Source organism: Aricia agestis, chromosome 6 (assembly GCF_905147365.1).
Source record: "Aricia agestis chromosome 6, ilAriAges1.1, whole genome shotgun sequence".
Classification (NCBI taxonomy): domain Eukaryota; kingdom Metazoa; phylum Arthropoda; class Insecta; order Lepidoptera; family Lycaenidae; genus Aricia; species Aricia agestis.
The window spans coordinates 1,542,326-1,565,287 of NC_056411.1; the positions used below are offsets into that span (position 1 = coordinate 1,542,326).

Genomic DNA, 22,962 nt, shown 5'->3' on the forward strand with positions numbered 1-22,962 from the left:
TGCAAAGGTCAGTCACACCAAAACACTAGATACGCCGTGCATGTCTATTATTGAAAACGTTGTAAATGGGCAGCACTGTGAAGTGCGACGCTGCGCACAAATTGTAATTTCACTTGACTCTGCGTAAATTGACTCTTATGTAAAAAACAACAGAATATTAGTTATTTTAAATATAAATAATTGATCCCTATGCTTGCAGACACGTAGTTATAAAGGTAATTTACTTTTTTGTATTTTCTTTTTTATTTTGCTTATTCTTTTTAATATTCAGGAGGAGCAAACAGAGAACCAAACACCCCCAGACAAGGTATCGAAGGCCATCTTGACAGCAGAACAACTGAGTCTCATGAACAACATGATTTTCAACAGCAAACAACCACAGGTTAGTTGCTCAACTGAAAAGCAATATTTTTACATTAGAAGTAATGTTTATTGCACGAACATATCGATATCGCGTTAGTACAAACTTGAAATAGCAACAGAATCGTGAGTATTGCTTATTCTTTCTTCTTGTAATTTCTTTTCTTGTAAATGATGAAATCGATTCAGTAGCTTCAAATTTTACTTATAATAAAATTAGCATAGATAAGTATGTAATATGTGATATTATGGCGGCACTTCATATGGCTATTTGTATTTGCGTATTTGATGTATTCGTCAATCACCATGTGTAGACGGTATGTTTGACAAAGTATTGGCCTTATTTGCCTATTTGACAAATATGACCAATACCAAATACACGTATCCGTTTCTATGTTACGTATCCGTCCTTTGTCGGTTTTTGACGCACATCGAAAGAGTCCAATTGGCAAGTAAACAAACTCAAGTAAAAGTTTGGTATTTGACGTCCATGTGTGGAAGGCCGTATTTGCCTTTATTTGCTTGTTTGTGTATACGTCAATAATTAAAAAACAAATAGCCAAATGCAAATACCAATAGCCATGTGAAGTGCCACTATTATAAACTTAAAATCGTCTTTTAGATATCAAGTTCAACGTCAAAGTTGAACGCTTATACTAAGCCGGTAAAGAACAACGTCACTGCCTCAGCGTCCAAGGTGAGCTACAACAGAACGAAGGACTCGGTTGAGGAGCAGAGAAGAGAGAAAGAAGACGCCAGAAGGAAGAAGGAGGCTCTTCTAGAAGCTAAACGGGAGATGCAGAAAAAGTAAGTGGAAAATGTCTTAAGTATGATAAATCTGAATACTTTATTTCAGTGTGAAGCAACTGGAAAATTGGCGTAACTTTATCAAAGAACAGTATATTTTATTTTCGTCGGTAAGCCACGAATATAGCTGTCAATGGTTCCTGCTAAGCCTCGTTATAAATCTGCCATTGATATATTTAACTGTTATAAGCACGACCTGTCGAACGTAGTGTTTGTCATATTTGAACGTAGTAGTTGTCTATTGAAAAAATATTGAAAAGAGCTATGTAGAGATTCGTGCAATAATAATGTAAATAAATGTTTAGAAGACCTTTAGGTTTTCTCTTCACGACCTAAAACACCATCAACACATTTTAATAACAATATTAGCTTTTTCTTAACAAACTTACCAATATTGTATTGTAAGAATTGTAGTTGTCCTACGATTCTTACAATACAATCAATTGTAATGACCATGGTAAATCAATGGAGGATTTACCATGGTCATTACAAAGTTGGCAACGACACTTCATATTTATAAAAAACTTAACCTTGCATGGAAATGTAGGTGATATTATAAAAATGAGTATCGTATCGTAGGCCTTGAAAAAATCATTTAAATATGGGCATTTGCAGGAAACGCGAGGAGAAAATGGCGGCGGCGGCCGCGGCGCGGCTGGCGGCGGAGCGCGAGCGGCGTGCGGCGCAGGAGGCGGCGGCGCGCGGCAAACTCGAGAAGATGGCGCACGTCGACGCCGGCAAACTGGAGAGGCTTAAGGAGGTTGAGAAGGTGTGTAGATGGTTCTAGAAGGCTATAGAAGGATGCTGTTTCAATGTCGAAATTGTTTACGGCGAGTAGTAACAAAAATTCGCACTTGTGATTTGGCACAGTGCCTAATGTGAATTTTTGATATGCGTCTACTTTAGACTAAACTTATCCGTCTCAAAAATCGTTTGCACTCGTTTGTTCTTACACTTTGACTAATAGACTAATCCATTATGTATCGAGTATACAGATAATAACGTCTGGAAGTCTCGTGGACGAAACATTGTATGACTATAAAATTGTACTATCAGAGAAGTCGATTCCTAGGCAGATGGCGGACCTAATTAATTCGGTCGCGTTAAGTCAAACCCATCCCACAGGTCACAGCTAACATCGAATCGACAAAAGCCAACCACATGACGTAGCCCGTAGGTCCATTAACTGCCTAGGAATAAATTTTCTTGATGGTATAATGTTTTGTCCTTGCTTTACAACCCACATAATATCTAACGCATCATACTTATCCTTCAACCGATTTCCAGAAAAAGTTGGAGCTGGCTCGCAAAGTCGCGGAGACGGAGGAGCGGCGGCGCGCGGACGAGGCGGCGCGCGCGCAGCGGGCGGCCGAGCTGCGACGCGCTGAGGAGACGAGGCAGAAACAGCTGCATGAGGCTGAGGCGTGAGTGTACTTATAGTTAGAGCTGGCCCGCAAAGTCGCGGAGACGGAGGAGCGGCGGCGCGCGGAAGAGGCGGCGCGCGCGCAGCGGGCGGCCGAACTGCGACGCGCTGAGGAGACGAGGCAGAAACAGGTGCATGAGGCTGAGGCGTGAGTGTACTTATAGTTAGAGCTGGCCCGCAAAGTCGCGGAGACGGAGGAGCGGCGGCGCGCGGAAGAGGCAGCGCGCGCGCAGCGGGCGGCCGTGCTGCGACGCGCTGAGGAGACGAGGCAGAAACAGATGCATGAGGCTGAGGCGTGAGTGTATTTATAGTTACAGTTGGCCCGCAAAGTCGCGGTAGCAGGCAGTAGCTTTTATGTCACAGAAATGGATCTAGTTAGAACCGCCATGTCGCTCCAATTTGTATGAACACGAGCGTGCCACTTTTTTCATACCTACTGTGACGTCACAAGAGCGCTTTAGTGATGGGAATACCCGTACGCGCGGAATCGATTCGAAGGCATCGCCGCGCCCCGTCTCTTTTGCCACATTGTTAATATACAGAGGAATGATAAATCTAAAGGTACGTGCTTGCCAGGACAGATAGTAATATATTATATTATTCTAAACTAAATCACTAAACAGGAACATAAATACATATTACATAAAATATAATTACCGAGTCACAAAATATTCCAAAGCGAACATTATCATTCCTCTGTTTCATGTCTGTTTCGAATATCGATTAATTAGAATCGAGAATATGTACAACACTTTGCTTCATTTGACAGAAAAATGAGAATATTGACTGTACCTCGAAACTAAGCGATGAGTGAAAGTATCGATTGTTTTATTTCCATTGCGCGCTCAATAGCGGACAAACAGAACGGGCTCTAATTTTCTAACTAAAGCGGCAATGTATTATGAATCATGCAGTACACACGCAGTTACGTAGATTCCATGGTAAAAACTACAACCACCCACGATTAACATTAAATAATTGATTTTAAAATAAAGGACACATGATTTAATAATAAAATTACTTACCGATGATAAGAAACGTATCCACTATTTAGACCAACGTTTCTAGTCGAATTTCCACAGCCCAATACGGCACAATTAGACATTTTTAGAATTCCGATTGACGTCCGATTCCGATAACGGTGGAGCGCAGACTAAAGAACAGACTTTCGAAAGATTGACATTGTACAACGTTTGGGAACGCGATGGCACGCGAAGTACATACACATGGCGTTTCTAACTAGATCCATTTCTGTGTTTTATGTGTATTTTTGGCTTTTAGTGTGTATTTTACTTGTCACTTTTATTGTCTAAACTAGAGACCGAGACTCATAATCGTTCACTTAAATGTCGACAAAGACGTAATAAAACGGATACAATATAATTTCTTCAAAAATAATTGCTTTTATTAAATTTTATTTAATTAACATTTCAGACTTAAAAAGGAGGCTGCCCTTATGGATAAGGAAATTGAGAGGCGACAGCGTGAGTTTATGGAAAAGCAGAAGTTGAAACAAAAAATGGAGAACAAATGTAAGTACATATTTAATGTTATATTCTGGAAATGATCCTGGATTCTCCGGGAAAAAGAAATAATCCGATTATACTAAGAAAAGATAGACCGAAGCTGCTGATTGCCAGCTTAATGTAGCGGTGCTGTTTTTTTTGTGGATTTGTTTTACTACCAAACAGATGACAATGCCCATTAGTCGCATATATGTAACTTGCCGTAGCGTTACGGTATAATGGAAAAGCAAAATAATATATCGAATGATATTGTTAAAGATAAGCATGAGATAGTACTTTTTGCTGATGACAGACACTTCACTAATTTTTAATGTGAAGAGGTGACAATTTAATTATGACGAGGTAAATAGTGCTCTCTCAAAAATAGTACATTGGTTTAATGCTAATAATTTACTTTTGAACTCAAATAAAACAAAATGTTTAAAATTTATCTTGCCAAATGTTAGGCAAGTACAAACCAATGTACATTAAATTATGAGAAAATGAATTTAGTAGACACCACCGTATTCCTAGGCATAACGCTGGATTGTAAGTTACAATGGGGTCCACATATTGCAAAACTGGCAGATAAGCTTAGTTCTGCAGCATATGCTGTTAAAAAAATTCGTGAAATCACTGATATAGAGACCGCGCGATTAGTTTACTTTAGCTACTTTCAATTCTGACCGTCGCATCTCAATACATTTTGGAAAATCTCTTATATGTTAGAAAGAACATAATTATTTTCAAAAAGAAAAGTGATAATCATAATGTAAATACTAGAAATAAGAACAAGTTAGCAATACAAATGTTCAGACTAGCCAAAGTAAGCAAATCCTTTAAAGGCCAATGTATACGCCTATACAATAAAATCCCAGAAAATGTTCAAAATCTACCTTTAAATAAAATTAAAAAAAATAAGCCTTTATTCAGACACTTACATTTGTTTCTTTAACATTTATATACTTTATACATTAATTTTTCTTAACTAAATCTGATTGCCTTATGGCAAAGGCCTCCCCTAAACTCTCCCACAATTGTCTATCCATAGCCTTCCTGCTCAATGTTGTACCTGCTATTGCTTTTATCTCATCCTCGCATCTTTTCTTTTGCCTTCCTCGTCTTCTTTTTTCTTCTCGTGGGTACCATAGAGTGACATCTTTGGCCCATTTGTTTTTTCTATTTCTTATAAAATGTCCTATCCACTTCCACTTTAGCCTCTTAACCGTATATGTCACATCTGTTACCCCAGTTTTTGTCCTTATTTCTGTCAGTTTAATTTTTAGGGTTCCGTACCTCAAAAGGAAAAAACGGAACCCTTATAGGATCACTTTGTTGTCCGTCTGTCCGTCCGTCCGTCTGTCAAGACCCTTTTTCTCAGGAACGCGTGGAGGTATGAAGCTGAAATTTATATCAATTACTCAGGTCTACTGTCCCTTGAAGCTGTGAAAAAATCAAACTTCTAAGCCAACACAATCAAAAGATACAGCCGTTTATGCCGCAAATTTTCGACACTTGCAAGGGAATCAAAACCTACAGGGTGCTTCCCGTGAACTCAGAATCTTGAAATTTGGTACGAAGCAACGTCTTATAGCATAGATAAAGGAAAAATTACGAAAACCATAAATTTTTAGTTACATCACATAATATATTTTTTTTAATAATTTTAAACTTACTACCCATTTCCTCATAAACGCGTAGAGGTATTAAATTGAAATTCATACCAAATACTCAGGTCTATAATACCTTTAAGCTGTAACAAAATCAAACTTCTATGTCAACGCAATCAAAAGAAACAGCAATTTAAGCTGCATATTTTGAAACTCGCAAGTACTCGCAAGGGAATCAAAACCTAAAGGGTACTTCCAGTCGACCTAGAATCTTGAAATTTGGCATGAAGCAACGTTTTATAGCACACATAAAGGAAAAATTCCGAAAACCTTAAATTTTGTTATGAATTTCATTTTGCAATAAAAATACCATAGTTATGACTCGATTGTCGTAATGAACGAACTTTGTAAACCTTGCAGGTTTGTACGGAACCCTCGGTGCGCGAGTCCGACTCGCACTTGGCCGGTTTTTTCTTTTAGTTTGACGCTTAACATACTCCTTTCTATGCTATTCTGACATACCTGTAGGGATTTACGTTGTTTTTCCGTTAATGCCCATGTCTGGCAGCCATATGTCATGCATGGCAATATGCTGGTGTTAAAGATTTTCTTCTTGTCTGTCATTGAAAACTGGGGATTTTTCATTATCTCTTTAAACGACCAGTACCTCTTCCAGGCATTGTTTATTCTTAAATCTATTTCTTTCTGTATGTGATCTTCTGGTGAAATTATTTGACCTAAATATGTATATTCGTTCACATATGCTATTGTGTTGTTATTTACCTTTATCTCCTTCTGTTCTCCATTGGTCATCAATTTAGTTTTTTCTGTATTCATTGAAAGACCCACTATTTCGCTCTCGTTTGCTAGCTGCTGAATCATAATTTGTAGATTTTCAGGTGTTTCTTCAATAATAATTAAATCATCTGCAAATCTTAAATGGTTAAGTTTTTCTCCATTAATATTTATTCCATACTTATTCCAGTCTAACTTCCTAAATACCTGTTCCAGCACGGCCGAGAAGAGCTTAGGCGATAGTGGGTCTCCCTGTCTTACTCCTTTTTCAATTCTGAATTCGTTTCCTACCCTTTCTGTTTGTATCTTAGCTATGGCATTTTTATAATTTTTTCTTATGATATATACTTTCTCGGGACACCCTAATTTTTCAAAGCTTCCCATATATATTTATGTTTTATGGAGTCAAATGCCTTGTTATAGTCAATAAAAGCCAAGTAATATATTTTGTTATACTCATTATACTTTTGTACCACTTGTCTTATTGTGTGTATATGATCTAGTGTAGAGAAGTCTCTTCTGAAACCGGCCTGTTCTTTCGGTTGTTTCTCTTCTAACGAGTTGCTTATTCTGTTTAGAATTACTTTGGAAAATATTTTGTACAAGTTAGGTATTAAGCTCACTGGTCTATAATTGTTTATTTGATCCTTGTCTCCTTTCTTGTGCAGCAGTACAATAGTGGATTTTGACCATTGTTCTGGTATCTCCTCCTTTTCTAAGATTTCGTTAAACAAGTTTGTAGTGAATTTGATTATTGATTCCAAACCTCCTTTTATTATTTCGTTCGATATTTGGTCGTCTCCTGATGCTTTACAGTTCTTTTGTGACATAATTGCTTTTTGAACCTCACTTTCTAATATGGCTGGAGTTTTTTCTTCTTCCGTTACAATTTCTTGACAATCGTCCATTTTACTTGTATCTTTATATAGATCTCTATAAAACTGTGTTGCTATTTCTGTGATATGATTTCTAATAGTTGTCTTTTTCTTTTTTTTATTTCTCATATTTGGTATCCATGTTGTATTTTCTTTTAGTTGTTTAAGAGCTTTCTTTAACCCTCCTGTTTTTTCTATATGATATTGAATTATCTTTTTCCAGTTTTCTTTTTTGTGTTTCCTAATCTCAGACGTTATTTGTCTGAATAAATCTACCTTTAGACAAATTAAAAAAAGCTGTTAAGAACGTTTGTGTGCTAAAGCGTATTATAAAGTCGATGATTTCTTCGAGGACAGCACACCTTGGGAATAGGGTGGCGCCATGCAGGTTACTTTTCTCTTATTTTTGTTACATAGCTGTAAGCCATAACTTTGTAATTTTCCATTTTTTTTAGTAAAAGATGGCCCCGTGCGAGTTTCTTACGCCGGTTCTTCTCGGCGGGGTAGTTCCCGAACCGGTGGTAGGCAACGTAGTTTCTTCGTTCGACTTTCGAAAAGTGTATCATGATACCCATTTTGAATAAAAAGATATTTTTTTTTTTTTTTTTTTTTTATTTACCTCCACGGTAACGGCAAGTCGGCAATGGCAAAATCCTACATAAACTTGAATTCTCCACGTTATACATTGTCCAGCCACGGCGAATCATTAAAGCGACCATTGACAACCGTCTATTTGCTGAATTCTTAAGATTTTGTTGTTTTGTTTTTCTGTATAGTTTATGGGCAAATAAAAAATTTCTAATAAAATTGCGCGTTGGCTGATTCTAATTCATATATTTCCAGTGCTAACGCCGCTGAAGACGCCGGGCACGCCAAACGGCATGCTGCCGCCCGTGGAGCCCGTCTACATGGCGGACGGCTTCGAGTACCTCAACTCTGATGAGGAGCAGGAACCAGCCGAGCGGCCCATACCAGCCTGGTCTACGCCCAAGGTATGTATGTCGATGGACTATTGCCAGCGGCGGCCTAATGGGTTATAAATGTAATCATTTATAACCCATTGGGAGGCCCCGGACGGAAGGTCTTTGCGAAGAACTTCGTCTTACGAAAAAATACCTTGCAAGACCAAATTACATACAAAATGCCAACTTTTACCACAATTGGTTGACTTGGTGAAGAGTTAATTGGGAAAACATACATCATGACACTGAATTTTTATATATTAAGATTAATGACGTTGCGGCTTATATTTCAGGTGTGGCGAGCGCGTCTGGCAGTGCAGTCCCGGGTGGCGACGGAGGTGGTGGACAGACTGTTCAGCGTGCGCGCGCACACGCCCGACCTGCGCGAAATATTCCCCGGCATAGAGCGTGCGCGCCTCAAGCGTACCTCGTCCGCCGTGTGGCGCACCCCGCCGCAGCGGCTGCCCGCGCTCGCTGAGTGACGGTAATACTAACTACATACTGTCAGAGTAGACAGAATTATAGAGTATACCGACGAACTGAGGTTGAAATTTTTAAGTTTGACGTATTATGACAAAAGTCGTCACTAGGGCTAGGGTCGTTACCTACAAATTTAGTTGTTGTTTATATTTTAGCACATGCAAAGAAAACTGTCAGAATTCAATTTCAAAATCTTGTGTATTCATATTTTATAGATTAAGTTATTTACATTGTAAATTTTATTTTTTTAAAAAAGACAAATTTTCGACTTTTTTACCAGGGCGGCTGAAAAGTTTTGAGCCTTCTATACCTTAAAGTATAAATAATTACTCGCGCACCATACCACTAATTGCGGGTATCATTAGAAACATAAATGTCAAATTTCATGTCATTACCATCAGTACGTTTTTAGTAATTGAATCGTAAACGTCACAATGTCTGAGTCTTCCGCACTTTGCACGAAATTGGAGTAAAGAGCTGTGATAAAATTCTTAACAAAGAAGAATAAAACGCCGACGAAGATATTTGAAGAGATGACAGCTGTTTATGGGGAGTCTGCACCTTCATTTGCGACCGTCAAACGTTGAAACCGACAGTTTAAATTTGGCAGGGAGTCACTCGAAGATGACCCCAGGTCAGGACGCCCAAACACCGCTGTTACCGAAAAAAACGTTGAAAAAGTAAAAAAACTTGTTCTGGAAGATCGGCGAATTAAGTTTTGGCAGATAGCTGAAGCCATGGGCATTAGCAAGGAACGAATCGGAAATATTTTGCATGATCACCTGCACATGAAAAAGGTCTTCGCGCGATGGGTGCCGAAAATGCTGACGCCTCTGGACAAGCAACGTCGAGTCACAACTTCACAGGAGTTTTTGGACATCTGTGGCGATAATCCAGACGACGTTTTTTCTCGCCTTATTACTGTTGATGAAACCTGGATTCGACAGTACGATCCGGAGTCAAAACAGAAGTCAATGCAGTGGATAGAAAAGGGAGAAAAGCCGCCACGGAAGTTCAAAGTAGAAAGGTCGGCATCCAAGCTCATGGCCACTGTTTTTTGGGATTGTGAAAGTATTTTGTTCATTGATTACCTTCCGAAAAATACTACAATGAACGGAGACTACTATGCCTCATTGTTTACGAAGTTACGTCAAGTGGTTGTTGAGAAACGGAGAGGCAAACTGACAAAAGGAGTCCTGTTTTTGCAAGACAACGCGCCCGTCCACACTGCGCGAGTTGCAAGGCGTGCCCTCACCGAGACAGGATTTGAGGGAATCAACCACCCACCCTACAGTCCTGACCTGGCTCCTAGTGACTATTTTCTCTTTTCAAATTTGAAAAAAGACCTACGGGGACGGAGATTTTCCAATGACGAAGAAATGAAGATGGCCGTAGATGAACATTTTGAAGACAAAAACGGCGAATATTTTTTCATTGGGTTAAAAGCTCTTTACAATAAATGTAAGAAGTGCATTGAAATACAGGGAGACTATATTGAAAAATATTTTTTTTGTACATTTTTATCAGCATTTTTAATACCTTAGGCTCTAAACTTTTCAGTCGCCCCTCGTACTAAAAAGTGGCCCCTTGCGAGTTCCTTACGCCGGTTCTTCTCGCCGGGTTAGTTCCCGAACCGGTGGTAGGCAACATGTAGTTCAACGTTCTGAAAAATATATTTGATTCAAATTTATTCAGAAATAAAACAATTTTTATTTTATTTCATTTTAAAAATAAATTATATCAGCCAGCGCGCCAGCCCTTAACTTATCCTGGCGAAACCCGAAAGAAATGACAGGTATTAATACACGCCCGTCTCTTAGCAGTCGAAGTACTGGTAGTTATGTCTATTGTGATACTAGCTGACCCGGCAAACGTTGTTTTGCCATATAAATTATTTCTAGTATCAATATAAAAAGTAGATTTTTATCTTTTTACCTATTCTCAGGCCTAACGAATGTAGCATCGGGGCAATTAATTCCTAGGCAGTTGACGGACCTACGTCGTTTGGTCGGCTTATTAATTCAATGTTAGCTGCATAAAGTTAATATACCTAGCGGAATAGAGAAACAAAGGCCTGAGCAAGAGAGATGTCACTGCGTGGTAAAAAGAGACGTGTGATACACGACAGCAGCATTTTTTTTTGACGTCCAGGCGGCACGTACCGCACGTTGACAAATAATTATCATAGAATTCATGTTCAATCATGCTTGTGTAAGTGTATACGTACACATATTTTTCACACAGACGAAAACCAATTTCGGTTTCGTTTGACATCTAGAGATTGTTGCTCTATTCCGCTAGGTATATTAACTTTATGGTTAGCTGCGATCGATAGGATGAGATGACTTAATATTATGTTTTAGATCGCTCGTTTTCTATGAGTTACGTTAAGGCGTCACCTTAACGCGACCAAATTACTTAGGTCCACCATCTGCTTAGGAATCAACTTCTCTGATAGTACTGTTACGGTACGGACACGTAGTGCCATCTAGCGTCGGACCAGCGAAACTTACCAAGGGAACACAGGCAACATAAATCCCCTACTCGATACTAGATGGCGCTAGGTGTACCTACGAGTATTTTATAGAAATATCCCATACTTGTTTACGCATATCGGGTTTATTCTGGGATGTTCGGGAACATTCTAAGATTCGATCCGGCCCGTATAGTATAATAGTCACAGACAGTCGGGCCTTCTTCGAGGCGACTTCGAAGTGAAAACAAGTGATCAATAGTGAGTGAACCAGTGAACCTACGACTCGGCTACGACCTAGGACAGTAATAGTGCTTAGTTTTTCTGGACTTAGTGCTTTGTGTAGCTAGTGTTGGCGAATAATGTCTTCAAGAGAGTCAGCAGGTGTTTCTCTCCAAATCCTCGAACCCTAGCACGTAACAGTACATTCGTTAGGCCTGAGAATAGGTTTTTATCTACTTTTTATATTGATACTAGACATAATTTATATTATGGCAAAACAACGTTTGCCGGTTTTAGTAGTGGTGTTCGGTTTCACTGAAACCTGGCAGATATGTGGGAAAAACGATTGCCGAACACTATATTAGCAGGACCCCGCGGGCCGCGATGCATAAGTTTATTTGTGTGTAGTAAAAGAGCTAGTTAAGAGTGGCAGCCCTGCCCAGATCAGCTTTGTCAGCTCTTCCTAAGTGGAACAGCTGACAAACACATTATCAGCACTTTAGTTATATAAAAACGTAGACTTAAGTTAGTTAAGGGATTCTTTCGATTGTTAAATTAGTAATAAGAACTCTGTTGGTCTGAAATAAAATTATTTTTTTTAAGTCAAAACCTCGACTGAGTATTTAATTGGCGCAGCCGGTACGGAATCTCCGAGTTGATATCCTTATCAAAATCTAAGGCATCAACGTGCGTCTCAACGCTTAACGGAGATAAGATCGAACAAATAAATTTATTAAATACACATCGGAGGGGTCCAGCCAAGCAGAAGTTCCAGCCAATCGACGAATCCAGAGCATGGTGAAGACGACGGGACTGTGAGTGATCTAATTCTTATTCACTTTCCTACTTTTCTTTGCTCCTTATTTTACTGTGTGTGTATGTGTTTCTACTCCACAGGGATTTTAGGTATTTTATTTGTTTAGTTTTTTTTTTTTCTTTTCGGGGGATAATTATTAATAATAAATTAAAAATAACAATAATTAATAATAATTTAATTAAAGAGATTTGACAGAAATATTTTCGAGCAATTAATTAACTTGTCGATTGTTTATTATCTTCTTTATTTTTACTTTTTGTGTGTGTTACTTACAAAATGGAAGGTGTAGTCCGTGTTCCCAATGAAATATTAAAAATTATTCCAGTATTCGAGGGGGACTCTAGGGTTTTACCTTTGTTTATAAAGAAATGCGAATATGTATTGCAAACTTTTCAGGGCGATCATTTACAAAATGAATATTTGTTCCATGTCATTACTAGTAGATTAGCTGGAGAGGCCGCTAGTTTAGTAGGGGAGCGAGATCAAATTAATAATTGGGATGAATTAAAAACTCTCTTGAGGCAGCATTTTGGCGATCCTAGAACGGAAGAATGTTTAGCCTTAGAACTTCAGGGCTTAAAAATAAATAGAGGCGAAAATTATTTAGACTTTTGTCATAGAATCCAGAATATAAGGAGTATTCTTTTCTCAAAAATTAACGAAACAACGGCAGATGCCAGTATTCGTCTGGCGAAGCAACAAATATATACGAATACGTCGTTTAACGTTTTTCTTTATAATTTGCCATCATATTTAGTTAGAATTGTAAGATTACGGGACACCTCTACTTTAGAAGACGCATTAAAAATTGTTTTGGAGGAACAAAATTTCAATACGGTATATACGCAGAAACATTCTAGCAATAATGGCAACAGCAGAAATCAAAATATTCCACAGCATTTGAGATCATCGTCATCAACATCACCACAAAATAATTTTAATAAATTTTCATTCCGAAATTTCGACAATAACAACTCATTTAATCGTCAGAAAAATTTTAACTCATTTCAAAGTAATAATAATAATAGCCCACAACAAAATAATAATTTAAGAAATAACCAGTTTAGAAGTCATTCATTCCAATTTAGAAATAATAGGAATTTTAATAATTCGTCTCATCAGGCGACAACAATGCATCCGCAGTTTCAGCAAATTCCTAACTCGGGGTCAAACACCGATGTAACAATGCGAACTGCTAATTCAAGGCGTATTAACTGCACAAATAATAATTACCACGATAACTATGAACTTGGACAAAATAATATGTTTAATAATAATCATCATCAATCCCAGTCGATGGATAGTGTTGAAAATTTTCACATGCGAGCCTCAAGGGACGAGAAAAGATAAATGTTAATTCTAATAGTATTCGTTCGTTACCGTACATAGAAGTTCCAGAGTTAAATTCTATTTTTATGATAGACACTGGTAGTTCCCGGTCTTTTATTAGCCCAGAGGTTGCATATAAATATTTTAAGGAATTTTTAAAAACAGAACCGTTCGAAGTAGTTAGTACTCACGCTGCGAGTAAACACGATCAAGTCATTTTTATTCAATTACCAGAAATTTTCCAAAGTCCACAGTGTCATAAGTTTTACGTTTACAGTGTTGATAGTCGTTACGATGGACTATTAGGTAGCGATTTGTTAAATCAGATTGAAGCGAATATTGATATGAAAAATAAATTATTAAAAATGCCTAATACTTGTATACCAATAGTTTATTCACCGCCATTTAGATTTACGTATGAGTTACCGTCGCGTTCAGAATTAAGAGTTAAATTACCGACTAGTATTAAAAATGGAGAAGCTATTTTAGAATATAAACAATTTGGCGAAGGAGTTAGGATGCCCACGGCATTAGTTAACTGTGTAAATGGTTTCGCATATACTGTTATACAGAACTGCACGTCACAAAAAATGATTTTAACTATTACTAGTCCCTTTATCGTGCAGCCCTATGATAGTAATTTACATGTAAATTCGCAATGTAACGTAAATTATACCCGGGATAGAGATAATACTGAACATTTATTGACGGAAAATTTAAAACGTCTTAAACTCGATCATATGAATACCGAAGAAAAGAAAGCTATTTATGATCTTTGCAAGTCATATAAAGATATTTTTTATTGCGAAAATATTCCTTTAACTTTTGCTAATGATGTAAAACATAATATTAGGACTAAAAATGAGGACCCTATTTATATTAAAGCACGTAGGTTACCCCCAATGCAGACTGCAGAAATTAAAAAACAAATAGATCAGATGCTCCGAGATAATATTATACAGGAGTCATTCTCCCCTTGGAGTGCTCCCGTTCATTTAGTACCAAAAAAACCTGATAGCTCCGGTAAACAAAGATGGAGAATGGTGATTGATTACAGGCGTCTAAATGAAATCACTGTCGATGATAAATATCCTTTACCAAATATTAACGATTTATTTGACACGTTAGGGAAAAGTATGTATTTTACTACGTTAGACTTGGCTAGTGGGTATCATCAAATTGAAATAGCTGAAGAAGATAAATCTAAAACAGCTTTTAGCACACCGTTTGGGCATTATGAATTTAATAGAATGCCGTTCGGATTAAAAACAGCGCCTGCCACTTTTCAACGAGCAATGGATAATGTTCTTAGAGGTTTACAAGGAATCCATTGTTTAGTTTATATTGATGATGTTGTTATATTTTCAACTAGCTTAAAGGAGCATGTAGATAAATTAAAACTAGTTTTCGATAGATTTAGACAGACTAATCTTAAAGTGCAGTTAGATAAATCCCATTTCCTGCGTAAGGAAGTATTATACTTGGGACATACGATAACTAATGAAGGATTAAAGCCGAATACTGATAAAATAGATGCTATCTTAAAATATCCCCTTCCAAAAACTATAACTGAAATTAAAAGTTTTCTTGGTCTTATAGGTTATTATAGAAAGTTTATTAAGGATTTTGCTAAGATTACTAGGCCTATGACGTTATGTTTAAAAAAAGGAAGAAAAATTGTTTTTGATGAAGCTTATATGGAATGTTTTGAAACGTGTAAAAAGTTATTAACAAATGCCCCATTATTACAGTTCCCTGATTTTTCTAAGCCTTTTGTTTTGACTACTGATGCATCAAACTTTGCAATCGGTGCAGTTCTGTCACAGGGACCTATAGGCTCAGATAGGCCTATAGCATTTGCTAGTAGAACATTATCACCTACAGAAGAAAAATATAGCACAATAGAGAAGGAACTGTTGGCTATTATATGGGCAGTAAAGTATTTTAGGCCTTATTTATACGGAAATAAGTTTATTATTTACACGGATCATAGACCCTTGGCTTGGTTATATTCATTAAAAGAACCGAATAGTAAGTTAATTAGGTGGAGGCTACGCTTAGAAGAATTTGACTTTGAAATTAAATATAAAAAGGGACCACAGAATACAAATGCTGATGCACTATCGCGTATTAGAATAAATGCTTTAGATGATGATTTAGATTCAGTTTTGGTTAATGTTGATGACTCCGATGTACAGGGCATCGTTAGGGAATTAGAAAATGATTTAGTTAATATAAGTGAACCTGAGCCAATGGAAACGATAGAACTCTCGGATTCTGATGATGGCGAAACGGCACATTCGGTTTCAAATAAGGAACATGAAGGTTTTCCCATTCTAAAAGAAGCTATTGATAATAAAACTAAACAAATTTTAGTATACTCTTGGCTTGTAGATAGATTAACTGTAAAAGATTTGTCAAATAAAAATCAAAGAATTTTAGAGGTACATTTACCAATAAACAATGAACAGTTAGTAAAAGATTTCTTTAAAGAATATGTAGACCCTAAGCATAAATATTTTATTTATTTTGAAGACGATTGTTTTAGACGTACATTTTCTAAAGTGGTAACGGAATTATATAAAAAGGGAACAATGAATTTAGTTGAGTGTACTGAGAGAGTAGTGAACTTATCGGAATCAGAAGTAGATCAAATAGGCGTTGTACGTAAATATCATGAGGGCAAAACATGCCATCGTGGTATAAATGAAACATTAACAAAAATAAAAAGGCATTATTGGTGGAATAATATGAAACAAACAGTTTCAGCTTTAATTAACAGTTGTGAGCAATGTAGAAAAATGAAATATGAAAGGAAACCGATTCAGCCGCATCTTCAATTAACGCAAACTCAAAATAGTCCTTTTCAGGAATTATTCATAGATCTTTTATACATAGAAAATAAATATTATTTAACTATAGTAGACGCATTTAGTAAGTTAGCCCAGGCCATAGATATACCAAATAGAAGTACTCCAGAAGTAGTAAAAGCATTAATTAAATATTTCAGTATGTATGGCATACCCGATAAAATAAATAGCGACTCAGGAACGGAATTTAATAATGAATTAATAAGGGAATTATTGAACTTGTATAAAATTGAAATTCATGTTGGTACTCCTAATAATCCAAATTCAATGGCTATTGTGGAACGATTTCATTCTACAATAATCGAAATTTACAGGCTTGCTAAATATGATAAGAAAGATTTGGATGCGTGTAGTGTTATGACTTACGCTATTATGGCCTATAATAATACGATTCATACTGCAACTAACTTCACACCTTTTGAAATGGTATTTGGACATACGGATTCAGGAAACGTTTTTGATATTGATAGAGATAGAAATTTGATGCAAAAATTATTACAAGATCATAGGAAGCGACTTAAGGTTCTTTACGAATACGTAGCGGAAAAAATAGTAAATGATAAAAAAGAAGTAAGGGATAAGAAAGGAGGAGAAAATCCGGTTCCTGAAATTAAGAAAGGAGATAAAATTTTTATGAAGAATACTAGAACTAGGAAAGCTAAGCAATTACCTAGGTTTGAAGAAGCTGAAGTCACTGGGGAGGTTTCACGAAATATAATACCGGTTAAGCTAAAAAATAGAAATACTAGAGTAGCAATAAAAAACATAAAACGGCCTCCACAGGTGGTGCTTCCTGGTAATAGCAATGGCGAGTCCGACATGGCATCTCAATGTTCACAACATGACCAGGAATCCAGGCATAGCTCCGATAAAACTTGGTGCAGCAGTGATGAAGACTGATCACTGGAGCATCATTAAAACGGTTGATTTAGAATATATTAAGTTACAGTTAGATAATAATATTGGGGAATATAATAGGTTAAGGTCTTTAATTCAAGCAGACTTTCTGGTTAAGAATGAATTTTTAGGATTAGAAATACAAATAAGCTCTTTTATAAAATTAACTAAGTCTAGATTGTCACAAATTCTCCCTTATTTAAGAACCAAAAGAGGTATTATTAATCCATTAGGATCTTTTATAAAACTTATTACTGGGAATTTAGATAATAATGATGCAATTAGATATAGTAAAATAATTAATAATTTACAAGAGAAAGAACACTCCGTGGAAGATAGAATTTCAGTTATGCAAGTAGTTTTTGATAAATTAATTAATATATCTAGCGACATGAATTTTAATGTTAAACAAATTTACGCTAAAACAACTGAAATTCAATCTTTGCATAAGAATCAAACTACGTTATTTAACTTTATTTCGGTGATGAATAATTTGTATCAATTGCTAAATAATTTTCGCACTATTTACAGCATAATCATGGAAATAGAAACATCAATCGCTTTTAGTAAATTGTATACTCTCCATCAGTCTATTATTAATTCGACGGAACTATTGTCTATTTTATTAAATGTCGAAAAACATGCTCGATTAATTTACCCAGCAAACTATGATACTTTGCCAGCCCTAGAACGATCAATAATTTTAAAATCGTATATTCACCAGCATAGATTAGTATTCATTTTAGAAATACCATTAGTAGATAGAAACACTTATACATACTATAAAATAATTCCTATTCCTATACATAATTTCCTTTCTAAAAGTACTTCCATTATTTTTCCCGAATTTCCATACCTTATTGTGAATAAGTCACTCTATCGGTCTCTAGTAAGTCCATGCGAAGAATTAGACAGCAACATGTTCCTTTGCGACGCTGACAAAGAGGCACAATACAAAGAAACTTGTATAGAACAAATTATGCTACTGAAAAATAACTTTTCAAGTTGCCAGTCACACCGGATCATTTTAGAAAACAGTAGAACTTATAGAATTGCTGCAAACCAATGGCTTCTGTTCAGTATGAAGGAAATAATCATAACAGAAAATTGTAAAGACCAAATAACTAAGACGAAGCTGCAAGGTACTTTTATATTGGCCACTGATCCTGACTGCGAGACAACAATTGGCGACACTTATGTTGGGCAAGTGTCCAACACCACATCCAGCAGCCTGCCAGACGTCACGGTTCAACTACCGGAGGTGCAGTTGGAGGTTCCAGCTCCGGATACTTCGCTTGATGTTCGTGGAGTTGACTTTGATAGTGGTAAACAGTTAGTGCAAAGTATGAAAGTAAAATATATTAGTGAAAATAATAGTGTTAATAGTGACTTAAAAATTTGGACAACGGTTTTATGTATATTAACTATTTTGATAATTATTTGTATATTCGTTATGTTCCTTATGTTGTTTTTTAGAAATAAATTTTTAGATCTTTTTAGAACAAAAAATTCTCCGAAGCCGTCTTCCTCGGTTTCTACGTCTTCGGATAATTTTTCTCTAGGGGAGGGAGGAGTTAAGAGTGGCAGCCCTGCCCAGATCAGCTTTGTCAGCTCTTCCTAAGTGGAACAGCTGACAAACACATTATCAGCACTTTAGTTATATAAAAACGTAGACTTAAGTTAGTTAAGGGATTCTTTCGATTGTTAAATTAGTAATAAGAACTCTGTTGGTCTGAAATAAAATTATTTTTTTTAAGTCAAAACCTCGACTGAGTATTTAATTAGCTCTTATTATTATCGAATCGGCGAGAAATTAAGAGGATCGTTTATTTTGCTAGGTAATAAGAATAGTATTTCATTATAATATAATTAATATTAATTGAAACAATATTATTGTTTCTTTCAGGTCCAAAGAAGCTAGGCGCTGGCGGCCCTGTGTAAATATTGCTGTGTTGCCGATGGTTTTACAAGGTGTATAGAAAACATTTGCAACATAACGTTATTGTTGTATGAATTACGCATTTGCGGAATTTGGAATGACTCGGATTAATATACTGAAGGCTCTGTTAGTTAGTAAATTATTAGGAGTACACACCATTTTCTCCTTGTATGCCGATTATACATACATATACTTTGTATAATGCTATATTATACGCAATTGAAATATCCTATGAACCAAGGATTATTTTCTCTTAAAAGTTTAGGAACAAAAAATACAGTCTTGTCAATGTTTTACTTTTTAACGACAGAAAAAAGGCAGATACTAGCGAAAGTGTTTTAGTGAAAGTATTATTTGTTGTCTTGTTATTCTAATGGGCTGTTTACACTCAGACACTGTTGCTGCTTCTCCCGCTGCCGAAAATATTTCCCTGAATACTTCTGCTGCTCAAGTGAGCGTGACAAGTGTCGCGTCTCGCAGCGGCAGCGGCATGACGAGTGGCAGCGCGAGTGACATATTTACTGCTCTGCTCACTTCCTGTTCAATTCCCTGCCCAACATAGCTGAGTGTAAATGTCGCAATAGACTTGGCTACATCACACGTGTTGACAGAGAAAAGGATGTATTGAATTTTTGATTCTGTGTCTTCCTCAACTCACTACACAAGTCCCATGTTTTGGTTAGATAATGTAACTTCGTATAATTGTAGTTCTAATGTAGGAGATCAAAATAAAGGAGCAAGCAAATCTATTCTGATATTTTTAAGAAAAATTTTCAATTACTAAATGTGTGCCTTTGAAAAAATATTTTACTGTTTGTATTAGTGTTGTTTAGGTTTAGCTACGAAATTAGTAATATATTATTATATCTATATGTCACAGTTAAATTAAGGAACTCAAAATTATCTTCTCAAAATCGTGTTATTGTTGAAATAGGTGGAAATATTAATAAAGTAACTACGCCCTAATTTAAAGTTATAATATTTGCCTGCTTTTATGTATAATAGTAATCTGTTTCGTATCACAGATCTGCGCCAACTGTTGTCGACCAAATGGGACTATTTTAAACGCAATAAATTATTTAATGTTTAACCTTAAACCTGATAGTTCTACTGTTGAAAATAATGTCTAGATCATAATATTATGAGCTAGTGCTTTTAAATTAAGACTGCTATCAGATATGTATGGAGTTTGTATTGTAGGTAGTATAAATATTTACAAAACAATGTTGTTTTATTCCTTCAGATACAAAAAATATTCGTTGAGTACACATTTCTTCAGGAAAATAAATGTCGTACACAAAAAAAAGATAACTTGTTAAGGAATTATTTTGTTACGCAGATCTAATTGATTATAATAGTTATTATTTATCAATGAAACAAATTTTACAGTGAAAAATTTATTCAAAAGTCGTATAATGTGTTATGAATAAGTTAATCTTAAATCTATATGGAATGCTATCGCCACTTTTATTTAAAAACACTCGCACATACACGACAGATTTAAAAATAATAAAGGTACTAAACAGAAATTTAAGATTTTGTACTCAAGAAAAGCTAAATATACATACAATAAGTACATGAAAAATATACAAAAATTAAAACAAAAGTGCAAGTGGACTTATATTATACCTACAATAAACAAGTAACAATTTAAAGCCGCAAACCTATATTAAATGCATTTAGAATAATATTTACATTAAAGAATACTGGAAAGTTTTCCTCATTATATTAATTATGTGCATATAAACTAAAGTTAAAAGAGGAGCCTGTTTACAATCTTAAAAAAAAAACTGTCTACGTCAATAGGAGATTGAAAAAGAGGTACATACCTCAGAACAGTACAAACAATACTGTACTGAAGCGGTTTTCCCGAAAAAGTTTCACTGGGAGAAAAACTTCAAATTATTTTTTGAAATACTTTTCAATTTACGCATAAGTACAGAACTTTTATCATACACCGTACGACCCCTGAGGAGTGGGCAAAATTCTGCGGGCAGCGCAACTCCTCTCCTCTGTTTTTATGTTAGTTGCGGCTGATTCCTCAAACGTCGAGCGATTAAATTAATCATTATGTAATATATAAGACATTTAAATCATTCACTTAACTTTTTTGCCGGCTTTGATTAATTTTAGGTATATTATATCTTTATCTCGTACGGCGTAAATAAATAATAGTATTTTATTTTTCACTAGTAGAAAGCGTGGAAAAGTTTTAATAATAGGCTCCAGATGGCGCGCAAATTGTTCTTAATATTGATAATAGATGGCGCTTTTACGACAAGCAGTAGTAATGCTATTCGTCGCTAGATGGCGTAGGACATATTACGGTTTATATGTATCCGTTAGATGGCGCTCTTCGTATTGGTTTATAAACTCGCCGTTAGATGGCGTTCAGTGGCAGACGTTGATCTCTTCACGCACGACGCAGGTGTCACAGGTGACGCTGCAGCACCAATGGAAGCGGCAGCGGCACTTCTCCTCCCGAGCCGTCTTTCGCGTGGTGAAGCCGCGGCCGCAGCACAGCCGCTCGCACCCGTCCTCGCCTGGAATTGCAAATAAAGTTGTTTTGTAAATAAACTTAGAGTCACACGTTATGCTTCAGATTGTTGGTGTAAAAGTTTCTACAGGTAAATATAACTAGGTGCTGACTGCTGACTACTTTCCCTTTGGGAGTCGGTAGGTAATAGATATTATTACACAATAAAAAAAAATACTTGGGGACATTAATTAGTAATTATTATGGGTGCAGATAAATAGCCAGTCTAATATTTGCTGTAAATGGGTTACAACATATAAATAGTCAGTACTTAAGATACGACCCGATCTCAAGACGCGGTTCGGCTCTGTGATTGGTCCAAATTTTGACAGCCAACCAATCACAGAGCCTGAACCGTGTCTTGAGACCGAGATGCATCTTGAGTACTGACTATTTATACCGGCCTTAGAATTATTACGGTGATGACCACACTAGGCGAAACTACACTGCATCGAAGCGACACGTCACCTCCAAATATTCTTTGCATGAAATCGCAACAGCGATGCTATTCTCTCTGCTCTCTCTCATGCTCTGAAACGCGAAGTGTCACGTGCAGCGTAGTGTCGTAACTCACCCCGCGAAGTCCTATTACAGTGTCGTGAGTGTGTGCCGAAGGAGCCCACGCTGGGATCCGGCTCGCAGTAGCTCGGGGAGGCCTCCAGGTACACCAGCTCCGACTTGCGCGGCGCGCGACCCACGCCCGCGTTCGCACGAGCTCTGCGAGTTACGAGTAATAAAGTTTTGGATACTTAAACTATTTTATAAATGTAGTAAAATGTCTAGAATATTCTTAAGTAGCTATTATTTTTTATTTGTAATTTACTAACGCTACAAATAATAAAACAAAATAACAGTTACAAAAGTACGAAACGGGTCACCCACAACTCACATGGTGGCGGATCATAATATTGTCCATAATATTATGATCCGCCACCCTCCACCAAGTAATTATGTTAAGTCTTTTAATCAAACATAGGGATTTTGACTATTTTTTCGCGACCCCAACCAAAAACCTCGTAAACCCTTTCTTAAATTTCATCCTGATTCCTGGGACAGAGAAAG

The 22,962-nt window shown here is 36.5% G+C and overlaps 2 protein-coding genes across 4 annotated transcripts in view; one reads left to right on the plus strand and one right to left on the minus strand.

Moving 5' to 3' along the window:
- LOC121727801 (titin homolog) overlaps positions 1 to 20,579 on the plus strand; it is a 32,989-nt gene extending 12,410 nt beyond the window's left edge. The window contains exons 14-22 of one of the 3 annotated variants that reach the window (XM_042115797.1): positions 272 to 382; positions 983 to 1,167; positions 1,783 to 1,936; positions 2,455 to 2,591; positions 4,025 to 4,126; positions 7,011 to 7,012; positions 8,219 to 8,367; positions 8,631 to 8,821; positions 19,332 to 20,579. In XM_042115797.1, coding sequence (XP_041971731.1) covers positions 272 to 382; positions 983 to 1,167; positions 1,783 to 1,936; positions 2,455 to 2,591; positions 4,025 to 4,126; positions 7,011 to 7,012; positions 8,219 to 8,367; positions 8,631 to 8,819 — 1,029 coding nt within the window. In that variant the 3' untranslated portion in view covers positions 8,820 to 8,821; positions 19,332 to 20,579. Of the gene's footprint in view, positions 1 to 271; positions 383 to 982; positions 1,168 to 1,782; positions 1,937 to 2,454; positions 2,592 to 4,024; positions 4,127 to 7,010; positions 7,013 to 7,626; positions 7,629 to 8,218; positions 8,368 to 8,630; positions 8,822 to 19,331 lie in introns of all 3 variants that reach the window. The other 2 variants (XM_042115798.1, XM_042115799.1) reach the window with 2 other exon arrangements.
- A 707-nt stretch (positions 20,580 to 21,286) lies between these two features.
- LOC121728035 (protein Wnt-2-like) overlaps positions 21,287 to 22,962 on the minus strand; it is a 48,974-nt gene continuing 47,298 nt past the window's right edge. The window contains exons 8-9 of the mRNA XM_042116133.1: positions 22,475 to 22,617; positions 21,287 to 21,907 (exon numbers count right to left, since the gene is read on the minus strand). Of these exons, the coding sequence (XP_041972067.1) occupies positions 21,756 to 21,907; positions 22,475 to 22,617 (295 nt within the window). The 3' untranslated portion in view covers positions 21,287 to 21,755. The remainder of the gene's footprint in view (positions 21,908 to 22,474; positions 22,618 to 22,962) is intronic.